Genomic DNA, 13,163 nt, shown 5'->3' with positions numbered 1-13,163 from the left:
CTCTATTATGCTAATATATAATCAGTATTACTATTTCAATGTCAACCTTGTTTGTAAAAATAAGATGAAGCCATTCTTTTTCAATGCTGTTCTGATGACAAATCTAGACTGAGAACCTATTTGAAAAATTAGGCTTTATTTACTTGAGAGTAAATTAGATACAAGCAATGCTGAATTGTGATTGGCATACTCCATATGCATAACAGCATATCTACTTTGTATTACTAGGTTTTTGAAGAACCCTTCATCAGTCTCTTTGCTTTGGAACACTGTGAAGGAAGAGAACTCCATTTAGGAGATGCGATCAACTCGATTTTGAATAAGGATCTCTACTTCTACACACAGTCAGTGTGGGTAAAAAGTGGATTGTAAGTATGGTAGCAGCTTGTATTTAGTTATCCCCCTGGCTTGAGCATCAGATAATATTACTTAATATTTTAAAAGCTCTAATTGCATGGTCTTATTCTCAAGACATTCTTCTCATGTTGGAGTTTCTCAGAGACAATAAGGCTAAGTTGGTAAAAAGGACTTTTGTCTGTGTAGAACTAGTCAGCATTCTCCAAGGTATAGTTCAGAAGATAGTCGTCCCTTCTCCCTACCCCCCCAAAAAAGAGGAATTGCTGTTCATTCACAACCACTAGAATAAGCATACCTTACTGTCTAAAATAGAGGAAATGGTAAACAGTTTGAGAGCAGATTTCCTTAGTCACTTTACCGGAGAAGTGTGTAATTGGTCCTTGAACCAGAAGACATTAGATAGCTACCAGATGTTAGACCATTCAATTTTAAGGGAAACTGTAAATAATATGATCTTGTTTGATTATTGATTGTTACTGTGATCCTATGATTATTTAATCATCCAACATGGCTCAGCCATGCTGTATAGTTCTAACATCAACCTCAGAACCTTCAAAGAAGTTTTAATCTTCTACCTAGAAATACACAGTTCAATTAAACCAATACTATTGAGTTTTGAGAATACAAAACCCCCCAAAATCCATGCCTTTAAGAAGCTGGCATCCTATTGAGTGTGGGAAGAATATAACATATACATATATAAGTAAATATAAAGTCATTTCTATAGTGGAAATACATTGCTAGTTGGAAGATTCACATAGAATGCCTCTGACCAGCCATCTCTGATTCTACAAATTGCCCAACTATGCTCCATGAGGGTACTTCCCCAAAATGTGGACATTTGTGAGTAGGGGAGAAATGTGGTCAGACCTATATTTTAGGAATGTTAGTTTGGAAGCTGGGTGGGGGATGGATAGGAGAGGGTGGATTCTGGAAGCCAAGAGCCAATTAAAGAGGCTAGTGCAGTAGTTATACAAGAAGTAGATAAGGGCCTGAAATGTGAAAGAAAGAGATGTTATGTAGATTAAAAAAGAGGGAAGAATTTGAGAAAGTTAACATCCAAAAAGTATCTAAGGAGTAGTGAGAGGTAGGAGGAGAAACAAGGTGGCAGCTCAGAGAAGACAGTGGAATAAAGAAATATACAAGAGTAGAGAGTGGTTGACAGTCGAAAACCACAGAAAGGTAGAGCATAATGAAGACTGAGAACAGACCATTGGATCTAGTAGGTAAGAGAACACTGGTTACATTGGAGAGAATAATGAAAATTGAAGTTGGAAGTTAGATTGTAAGAGCTTGAAAAGCAAGCAGGAGGTAAAGAAATGGAGGCAATGAATATAGACAATATAGACAAGGCAATGAATATCTTAACCCTTTTTTGTGTCAAGGAACATATGTTTTAGTTGTGGTGACACGTAAATAACCAGATAATGTAAGACATATAAAGAGTAGATGAAAGCAGTAATATGAATGTGCAGATAGGTCCCTGACATCTGAGGTAGGGGTGAGGGATGAGGTTGGGACTAAGAAAGGCCTTCTGCAAGGAGGTGGGACTTGAGCTTAGTCTCCTGACTCGGGGCATTTTCAGTGGCTACTTCCCATCTCCACCTACTAGCTGACTTCAAGTCCAAGTTAAACCCCACCTTGTACTCCTGTACAAGTCTTTCCCAATCCGATTTAACTCTAGTGCTGTCCCTCTGTCAATTATTTCCAATTTATACTGCATATCGACTGTTTGTACTTATTTGTTTGTTGTTGATTCCCCCCATTGTCTTGTCTCTCCCATTGGACTAAGGTCCTTGAGAGAATGGACTATCTTACCATTTTTTGTATCTTCAACTCTTAGCACAGTGCCTGGTACACAGTAGGCACTTAATAAATAATTGTTTAGGGGCAGCTAGGTGGTACAGTGGATAGAGCACTGGCCCTGGAGTCAGGAGGACCTGAGTTCAAATCCAGTCTCAGACCAGACACTTGACACTTACTAGCTGTGTGACCCTGGGCAAGTCACTTAACCCCAATTGACTCGCCAAAAAAAAAAAAAAAAGTTAATGAAGCAACCCAGGGAAGCCACTGCAATCAATGTATGGGATACGTAGGAGGGGAGTGAGATATGGAGGATAACACTGAGGTTGCAAGGCTGAGTGGTAGAAGTAAACATAGATGTTCAGAAGACAGGAGGGTTTGAGGAAAAGATAATGAGCTGTGTTCAGGACATGGTAAATTAGAGATGCTGATTGGACCAATGGATCTGATGAGATCAACTGAGAGAATATAGGATACACAAGAGGCTGTGGGGGACACTTAAGGTAAATGTTGGTGACATTGGAGATCCAGCAGAGACTAAGGAGTGACCACACAGACAGGAGAAGATTCAGTGCAGTGGCACAGAAACCCAGCGAGGAAAGAATATCTGGGAGAAGGTGATCAATAGTGACAAATGCTGCAGTGAAATCAAGAATGCAGACGGAGAAAAGGCCATAAGATTTGGCCATTAAGAGATCATTTGTAGCAGGTAGTTTCAGTTGAATGGTTTAGGTGGGAAGCCAGAGTAGAAAGGATTTAGAAGCAAGTGAAAGGAGAGGAAGTAGAAATGCCAGATGTAAGCAGTTTTCTCTAGAAGTTTAGCCACAAAGGGAAGGAAAGATAAAGGATGGTAAAGGATGGTAGCATGAATGGTAAGGTCAGGTAAGGATTTTTTAAGGAGTAGAGGAGTATGATTGAGGGGGCAAGCTTCTGGAGAAGATAAGAGAGGATGAGATCATGAGCAGAGGAATGGGCCTTTGTTAAGGAAAAGGGGCACCTCTTTTTCTAGAGGCAGAAGTGAAGAAGGAGAGGATAAGGAGTTTGAGGATATGAAATGAGAAAGGAGGAGCTTGTAACTGGTCCCCTTTATTTTCTCAATTAAGTATGACATAAGGTCCTTTCTTGAAAAAGGCAGTGGTACATGAGGATTTGAGAACCAAAGGGAAGATTTTAAATAGCTGCTATGAAGTGTATAAGGTGAGCAATCATAGAACAATGAAAGGATTGAGCAGTGAGTACCTAATTGAGATTAAATACCATAAATTTATAGTGAACTTAATCAATATTAACAGTGTGGCTTTCTCCATCAGGGTTCTGCTATATGCAACTGGAAAAGGTACATTGTAGGTAGGGGTAACCTAAAGTTGGGGCTTGGCAAAGTATGACTGGCAATATAACAAAAGAATGAGGCCCTATGGTGTGTGTTTGAACTAATGTTTTCCCTGATAGCTTTTCTAAGACCTTCCTTCTTCTCCAACACTGAACCTAGGTTAGATCCTAGGTTCAGGGAAAACTAGACATGGCAAACATACACTACCTAGCAGATCACATGACTAAGTATACTGAGAATATAATTTTAAGTATGCTAAGATTTGAAATCTTGACCCATGGGAGTAGTCATAAGGCACATCCAGGTCAATGCATCTTTAGAGAAACATTAGTAATTGTAAAAAACTGAAATGTCTTACTCATGTGCTAGAAAAGCTTAGGACTAACTTCAGAGTACATACAAATGTACTTGAGTAAATGTTTTTATTTACCACTTAACTGGCTTGTTTTTCAGTCATTTCAGTCATATCTGACTCTTTGTGACCCTGTATGGGGTTTTCTTGGCAAAGACACTGGAGTGGTTTGCCATTTCCTTCTCCAGCTCATTTTACAAATGAGGAAACTGAGGCAAACATGGTTAAGTGACGTGCCCAGAATCACACAGCTGGTAAGGATCTGAGATCAGATTTGAACCCAAGAAGATGAATCTTCCTGATTCCAAGCCCAGTGCTTTCTCCACTGGGCCACCTAGCTGCCCATTCAATTGGCAGATTTGGAGATTACCGTATAGCAATCTGTAGAAAGTTTTAATATAATTGAAGGAAAATTATATATAACTTATCTTCTACTCTATGCATATAAAAGCAAAGTATATTGAAAAAAATTTCTAATCCTAGAAGATTGGAATAAAGGAACAACATAGTGTGAAAAATGCTACCATATTTTGGTAGTTTCCACTAAATTTATATATTTTATATTTTGGCATATTTATTCTTTTTTTTTGTTATTCAGGTGGATTGCTTATGAAGGATCTAATTTCCTGGGAAGACAAATTTTGCTAGAACCTAGGGAGATTTCAAACTGGTCAGCATTCAGTGGTTGGAAAACAATTGGTTCTCTTCGCCCCATCAAACAGGTAATGAGAAAAAAATTTTCCCTCCTAGTACTTCAAATAATAACTCACAATGGTCAATAAGGTTTACAAAGTGCTTTCCTCACAATAACCTAATGAGGCAGTGTGGAACAGTTTAAAAGGAAGAGAATTGAGAGTCAGAGGATATCAATTTGATTACTGGTTTTGACACTTATTATTTTCTGTGTGGCCCTTTCTCAGGCTTACTCTCATGTGTAAAGTAAGGTTGAGCCAGATGACCTCCAAGAACTTTTCCAGCTCTAAACCTAGATCCTAAAGCAATAGGGATTATTAATCCCATTTAACAGATAAAAAACAGATTCAGAGAGATGAAGTGATTTAGCAGAATGACAGTGGTAGCAGATACCTTAGAAGTCTTCTGAAAAGTGGTCATCCAAGTCTTGTCTGAAGAACTCTTCTGATGGGGAATCCTTCTACTTTCCTGAGGCACCTGATTCCACTTTGGGATAACTTTTAACTGTTTTTCTTTACAACTTGTACCCCTTTCTTTAGTTGTGCGTATCAGATCAAGCAAAGTAAGTCTAATCACATGATAGCTATCCCCACCCATTTCCTCTAAAGTTTTCTTTTCTCTAGGCTGGACATCCTTAATGTCCTCAAATGACTGTCATATGGCATGATCTTCAGGTCCTTCACCAAGCAGATTGCTGTCCTTTGGACTCTGGCTTGTTAATTAATCCTAAATACAGCATTGTAAATGTGCCCTGAGGATACATAATTTTCTTAGTTCTGGAATTTGGGACACTTTGTTTCTCAATACAGTTTAAAAATCAAATTAGCTTTTTTTTTGGCTGCCATGCTATTGATTTTGCAGCCCACTGGTGAAACTGAGTTTTAAAACCATTTAATTAATTTTTTGAAGACTTTTAAATTAAATCATAAGGTGGATTACAATCAGTATCAATGTAGGGAATGCTCACATTGATGAAATCACACATCTTTAAAATAATGAGGTAGTTGGTTGAAGGATTGGAGAAAGGAGAGATTAGACAAGGAAGCCCATTTAGGAGGTTATGACAACAATATACAGATAATGTAGTAGCTAGACTAGATTTGTAGGAGTGAGACTGTCAAACATAAAGTGAGAAACATAACTCTGAGAAATATTTTGAAGAATCAATAGGATTTGATTTTGATTAGACATAGTGGGAGAGTGACTGCTGTGAGATTACAAACCCAGGAAGCAGGAAATGATGGTGCTTTTTACGAAAGCAGAGAACTTAGCATTTAATGCTTTTCACAACTTGTCTCCTTCCTACTTTTCTTGTCTTGTGACACAAATCCCTTGCACATACTCTGTGATCCAGCTATGCTGGCCTACTTTGCAATTTTTTACATCTCTAGTCTCCATGCTTTTGCATTGGCTGTCCCCCTTATCTGGAATGCTCTCTTGCCTCATCTCTACCTCCCGACTTCCTTCAAAATTCTATCTTGTACAGGAGGTCTTTCTCAGTCTCCCCATCTACTTGAGCCTTCCCTTTTAAGGTTATCTTTCATCTGCTGTATAGAATCTTTGTATGTATGCCTATTTTATGTACACATGTTCTTTCCCCAAGAGCAGGGACTGCTTGTGTCTTTCTTGGTATGCCCAGTGTTTATCACAATGCGTAGGACATAGTTAGGGCTTAATAAGTGCTTGTTGACTGGCTGAAGAGGTCATCTCCTCTGGATGTCTGTTCCCTTCTTTCCCATTTTCAGTCTCTCCTTAACCCATTTTCTCATTCACAAAAACACCTTCACTTACCCTGCCATTCGCTCAAGCTATATGCTGTGTGTGTGTGTGTGTGTGTGTGTGTGTGTGTGTGTGCGCGCGTGTGTGTGTGTATGCGTGTGTGTGTGTGTGTGTGTGTTGCCTATATATCTTCCCTTTCAAAATTGTAGAGTGGAAAGAGTGCTGGATTTGGAGTCAGAGAATCTGAGTTTTATTATTTATTAATAAATAATTAATTATTACTTATTATAATTATAATATTATAACTTATTACTTGTATAAACTCCCTGGACTCTTTAAAATGAGGGGATTGAAATAGATCACCTCTAGCTAACCTTACAGTTCTAAATTTTTGATCCTAGAAAGAGTTGCCCTGTAATTTTCATTTTTTAATCCTTTCTAAATCGCCTTCTCAAATTATCAGAGGATTGTTCTTTTTCTCTGTTTGCACTCTGCTTATTTCTAGTGCCTACAATATTGTCTTCCACACTCCTTCCCTATCAAACATTGTTTGATACTGCTGTAACCCCCCTCAACTCCCACTTTAAACTTCACCAGCTTATGGATGTAGTTGGAACTACATTTAACTCTAAGATCTTGAACTTGGAAATTCTACTTTCTGACCTTCTAAATGTTTACCTCCCTAAGCCTGTTCTGGACTGGAAGGGACCTCCAAGAACCTCTCACCCAACCTTGTCATTTTATAGGTGAGGAAATTGGGGCCCAGGGAAGTTGAGTGTCTTTGGCCACAGAGATAGGATTTGAACTCAAGACCTCTTACTCCAGAGGATTTTTTCTACTCAATCACTATCTGTACTATACACTGGAGATATAAAAAACCAAAATCTTTTCAAGGATATTACATTCTAATAGGGAGAAACTAGAGAAATAAATCCAATTTAATTAAGAGGAAGAAAACAGTAATAGTTGAGGGGATCAGAAAAGGCCTTTGTGGAGGGCATGAGTTGAGTCTTAAAGAAAGCTTGTGATGCTAAGAGGGAAGGGGTGCATTCTAGATATGAGAGACCACCTGTCCAAAGGTTCCAGGGTAGGGGGGTGGCAAGTAGGCCAGTTTGTACCAATCTATAAATGTATATTTGTACAAATATACAAATGTATAAAGATAAAATTAGGCGAAAAAATGCAAGTAGACAGTTTAATTACCTGAAATTTGAACTTTAGGGACTATTGCTTTGGCAGCTGTACACTATTTCAATTGACCAGGCTAAACAGAGAGTAGTGGCTGTATGAGAAAGAAAAGAGGGTACAAGAGAAGTAGAATCAACAAGATTTGGCAACTGACTGAGGATGTGGGGAGAAAAGGATACGTCAATGAAGAAGCTGGTGCCTTTGATGGAGAAGGGAAGTTTAGGGGGAAATACTGTGGATTCTGTTAGGGACATATTGAATTAGAGATCTGTGAGAACATCAAGGTTGGAAATAATCCCCTAGTAATGTAGAAAAGAAATTCATGACAAAGAAGAACTGCATACATAGAGTGGAAAGCCATCTCTGTAGCAGTTATCATTGAAACACATGGGAGCTGATGAGGTCCCCAAAGAAAAGTGTAAAAAGAGTATCAGTCCTAGCAGAACTTTGAGAGAAGGGGACACTCAAAGTTAGTGATCAAAAAGAATGATGATGATCTAGAAAAGGAGATAAAGAAAAAATCAGATAGTAGAATCAAGGGAAAAATGTTCACAGAAGGCACTGTTGAAGTGGAAAAGGAAGATGGTCAAGACACTCCATTTACAAGATTGATTTCCTTCCTGGATTTCAAACTGGTTCCTATTCAGCTACCACAAGGTCTAAAGTTTCAAGGTTTTACTACCTTAACTTGTTTACTTATTTAGCATTGTTCTTTCACCCAGCTTACATGTTGCCTTGAATATTTTTGTAAGCTCCAGGTTGGGATATTAGCTCTGAGAAGTCTACAACCATGGGAGAGCTTCTTAAGTCAATGATCAGTGATAGAATGGAAAGAACAATTAATTTGGAGTCAGAAACCTAGAGTCAGATCCTAGCTCTGTTACTTAGTTTATGACTTTGAGTAAGTCACTTGTCCTCTCTAGACCTGTTTTTCTAGCTTTTCATAAAATGAAAGAAAGCCCCTTTCCAGCTCAAAATTCCATTGAACTTTGATAGATGGTTCCCTCCTCTCCCCCCAAATATAGGCAGGTCTCAATCCATAAATGACGTACATACAAATGTATCCCTTCCACCCTGTGGGAACAACTGCGTTAGCCTGCAATTTCTCTGGGAAATTAGTTAAATACCAAGGTTAAATCCCACCCTCACCCCAGTTTGAATAAATTCTTTCTGTCTTTTGTTTTAGCCTTCAGTATATATCAGAATAAAGAACCGAGCCCAAGGTGAATACCTAACAGTCACTGGAAATCTAGCTGATTTGAGGACAACGTCAGTATGTATTTCTCCTTATAATGGAAAAAATACCCAAATGTGGTACTACTGTCGAGGACTCTTTAAATCCAAGGTAAATGGTTTTGAAAACATATACTTTAATCCCATTTAATTTTATTAAATTAGTTTATTTAATCCTAAGTATCCTAACAGATACTTAATCCCATTCCTTTTTAAGCCAATATTTTATTTAAATTAATGTATACTATATGTATAATATATAGTATATGTAAGCAACTAGGTGGCACAGTGGATAGAGTGCTAGGCTTGGAATCAGGAAGACTCATCTTCCTAAGTTCAAATCTGGCCTCAGACACTAAGTGACCCTGGGCAAGTCACTTAACTCTGTTTGCTTCAGTTTCCTCATTTGTAAAATGAGCTAAAGAAGGAAATGGCAAACCACTCCAAGAAAACTCCAAAAGGGAGTCATGAAGAGTTGGACTAGAACAATTGAACCCTATATAGTAAATGTAATATCACAACAGAATAAGATCTAATCTTGAGTAGCACAGTATGTATGCCTAAAAAATAAAAACATTCCTAGTCTTGATAAAATCAACTTTTGAAGCATGCTGCTGTTGAAAGTAAAATGAGACACTGATATTTGAATAATTTTGTTGCCATCCAATTTAACTGTCCTTCATTTGTCTTGTATTTGAAATCCAAAGGCATAAATGCAAATAATGCTGCTACATGTAACTGGATCATTAAACAAGCAGAACTTGGGGCAGCTAGGTGGCGCAGTGGATAGAGCACCAGTCCTAAAGTCAGGAGGACCTGAGTTCAAATCTGGCCTCAGATCAAACACTTGACACTTACTAGCTGTGTGACCCTGGGCAAGTAACTTAACCCCAATTACCTTAAAAAAAAAAAAAAAGAATTTAACAAGTAGCACTTACAGCAGCAGTTATAAAAATGTTGCCGAATTCTAAATGTCTTCACATGTCATGACAGGCATTTCTTTCCTAAAAGATGGTGGCAAGACATTTGCACAATCAAGAGAGCCTTTGCCTCTTTCTACTTATCTTACTATCTTCAATGGCATATGAAAAAAATTGTGCAAAAGCTATGTTCAGTGAGACTGTCCTACCCCACCACATCTACCAATTCCCTTTCTAAAACTGAATTTTTTATCTAGTTCACATTATAAGGGACCTTAAGTTCATAAAAAAATGTATGTTTGGGCATTTTTGTGAATTTTTTTCTTTTCTCCAAGTTTTCTTTTAGCATGTTTATAAACTGAAAACAGCCTCTCTGTTGATCAGGTTACCCTCACATAACCTCTATATTAAGTGAAATAAAGTAAAAGAGCCATTCTGTATGGAACTCACCCTTTTTGTTCCACTTGCCATCACAGTTTTAACTTTGAAATATTTTAGGCAAATGATACATGTCTTGATGTTATTGGTGGAAAAGATGTACCTGGAGCTAAAGTAGCTGTATGGAATGAACATGGGAAGCTTAGGCAAAAGTGGAAGATGAACAAAGATGGAACCATCAGTTCTTACCTTAATGACCAGCTTGTCCTTGACATTAAAGGTATGAATTTACAGGGTCTCAAATTCTATCTTGTAATTGCAAATCTATTTAGAGTCTTTTTATCCAAACATTAATCTAGGTCAAAGCAACCGCAATATATATTTCTGAGAATCTTACTTTCACATTTATACATTTTAAAAAAAGGTCTACATGGGCACAAATTCAAGATAAATTAACTGGACTGCATAAATGATGGAAGAAGGGTACCTTAGTGGAGAGGGAGAAATTAAGAGGACTTGTAATCCATAGCATATTTTTTATTTCCTACATGGCCCATCAAATTCCTATGGCCCATAAGCCATATTTTACTCTTGTTTTGAAAAAAAAGAAACATCTCTCCACTTTCTCAAACCAACAGAAGTTGTTCCTGCCTTATAATTCCTTTTGACTATGGATAATTTCTTTTGTATAGTTATACTGTAAAGTATGGAAAGCGCTGAGTTTCACTTTTCTCATTTCTAAAAGGAGATTAGACTACATTACTTCTAAGGCTCCTTCCAGCTCTATAAGCTCATTTAAGATTCACAACAACCCTGTGATATGGGGACCGTTCTCATTTACTTTTTAATTCTTATTTTACTTTTGAGAGAACTGAGGCTGAGAGGTTTGAATAACCTGCCCAGGGTCACATAGCTAGTTAAATGAAAAAGGTTTTCAATTTAGGGTCTTCCCAAATCCTGTCATAATGCTTATTTCCTTGATCACACCTACCAATTAAAGACCTGGGTCAAAGTTTTACCTCTAACAGCATTGACTACATGGCTGTAATTTCTCAATGCCTCAAGTTAAGACAAGGATTTTGCAAACCAGGAGTTCCCCTACTCTGATGAAAGGTCCACATCCCTTTCCCCTTCATTTCACCCCTCCTTTCCCTTTCCCTATCCTAAATAGACTTTGTTAGAGTATCTGACATTGAAACACAATACTCTCAGGGAAACATACTGTTGATTTTATGCTAACCAATACATTAAGAACCAGTCCTCCTGCTCTTTTTTTTTTCTTTTTAAAAACTTGATTAAAATAGATTCTATATTAATGTATGGTAAATGTGAACTCAATCTGTTTCAGATTGAACTCAATCCATGAACTCAATCTGTTTCAGAGCACTTTGTAAATTACAGTTACATCCAGAGTTTAACTACCTTGTTTTTCCCTATTTTAGGAGGAAGTTATTGTGATAAGACCCATATAATAATAAACCAGCCTCTGGAGGGGGAACCTACACAGCAATGGGACATTGAAATATTGTGAATAAAATCACCATCATCACTAAGAGGAGCTAAGGAAGGTGGAACTGTTTCTCTCATTGTCTTAAGCATGTGAAAAAGGAAGCTACTGAAGTCACAGGCCACTGAAACATAAGCAGATCATGAACTTGTTTTCATGTTCCTTTAATCTGTTTATGGACATGGATTCCTAAACCATTGCGTTTTAACCATAGAGAGGCTGGGTGGAGTTAAAACATTTTTGCCACCTTCTACATAAATCTATAGAAGCTTTCTATCACTAAGATGATAGATTACTTGGATTCCTGTGATATACCCTCTTCTTTTTAAGCTCATCTTTCCTTTTTGTGATGATGTTTCTTGATGGGGGATGCTGGTTGGGGGTACATTGTATACTGTGCATCGCTCTATACCATTTTTTCCTAGAAAGCTATCCAGTGCAAATAAGCAAAAAGTCGTTCAAGCTTTGGCTAGCCAGGCTCAAATTTGTGTTGTTTCTATAAAGGTTAGTGTTCTCAAGGAGTTGTCATTCCACGTATGCTATTAATAACTACCACAGGGTGACTACATAGACTAAATAGCATATGATTGTGTGTGTGTGTGCATATTTCTATATCATGGGGAACTATACAGGTCAAGTTATACTTTTGTCAGAATCAGAGCCCATAAGAACTGAGGAGCTTTCAGAGGTTATCTGAAAAGCAATTTAAGCCCATCTTCTAAAGCATTACCTTTTTTGATACCTGAAGCACTATACTAAAAAGAAGAACCCTAAACTCTTCCAGGATTAAAAGCACAACTCTGTATGTGATAGTTTCTGTTGTTCAATAGTATGATGCTATTCCTTTTAAAGGATGGATTCCTTCTATTTTTGAAAAAGCACAGATGACAAGAATGAAGCCCTCTGGATAGAAAAGACAATGCAATTTAAGTACTATGGAAGATCTCAGATGTATTAAATTCAGGCTCAATTTTGTTTTTAAGTTAGTGTTCTCTATTTTTACTTTGCATAGTATTTGAGTAACTCCCTTCTAAATAAGATAAGCCAAATTATTATTCTGTCCACCTGAAATGCTACAAAGTTTCCATGTCAGTTGGAAATGAAAGCAAAATTGTGTTTTAGGCCTGGACCATAACCAGTTTATTTTTTTTCCCTAAAACATAGGTTGAGCAGATTTCTTTAAATCACAGCCTCCTTAGGTTCCCTCTACCCCTCATTCTTCTATAAAACATTTTAAGTAACCAAACAGGCAGTCAGCAAAATCAGGTAGGAAATAATAATCTTTGATATATTTGAGGTAATTATTTCCACCTTTTTACTGTCCTAGTGAATGTTTAAGTTACTTTTTCAACCTGACTTCAGATAATTTATTCTGGACTGGATTTAAAAATGCATTGAAACACCCAAATGTCTTGCCATAAAACATATGAAAACACCTTTTCTATTTTTATATATATAGAGACTCAAAATTTCAGTGAATTGCACTTTAGAATGTAAATTAAATAAGTTAAATTCAGACCTAGATCTGCTGTTCTGAATTTTTTTATAGTACCCTGATCTTTCAATGTAAATATTTAAGATTTACTGTTTGTTTGGTATTTAAAAGCTAAAGAGACAGGATTTTTTTTTTAAGATTTACTGTTTGTTTGGTATTTAAAAGCTAAAGAGACAGGATTTTTTTTT

General features: G+C 37.2%; 1 protein-coding gene across 1 annotated transcript in view; it reads left to right on the top strand.

Moving 5' to 3' along the window:
* CRYBG3 (crystallin beta-gamma domain containing 3) overlaps window positions 1–12,462 on the top strand; it is a 154,710-nt gene extending 142,248 nt beyond the window's left edge. Inside the window, exons 18-22 of the mRNA XM_027835352.1 lie at window positions 229–368; window positions 4,441–4,564; window positions 8,629–8,787; window positions 10,094–10,253; window positions 11,416–12,462. Of these exons, the coding sequence (XP_027691153.1) occupies window positions 229–368; window positions 4,441–4,564; window positions 8,629–8,787; window positions 10,094–10,253; window positions 11,416–11,504 (672 nt within the window). The 3' untranslated portion in view covers window positions 11,505–12,462. The remainder of the gene's footprint in view (window positions 1–228; window positions 369–4,440; window positions 4,565–8,628; window positions 8,788–10,093; window positions 10,254–11,415) is intronic.
* The last annotated feature ends 701 nt before the right edge of the window (window positions 12,463–13,163 follow it).

This window comes from Vombatus ursinus, unplaced genomic scaffold (genome assembly GCF_900497805.2).
Source record: "Vombatus ursinus unplaced genomic scaffold, bare-nosed wombat genome assembly UNPS02014814.1, whole genome shotgun sequence".
NCBI classification, from domain to species: Eukaryota; Metazoa; Chordata; class Mammalia; order Diprotodontia; family Vombatidae; genus Vombatus; species Vombatus ursinus.
This window is presented reverse-complemented; position numbering and strand designations above follow the sequence as displayed.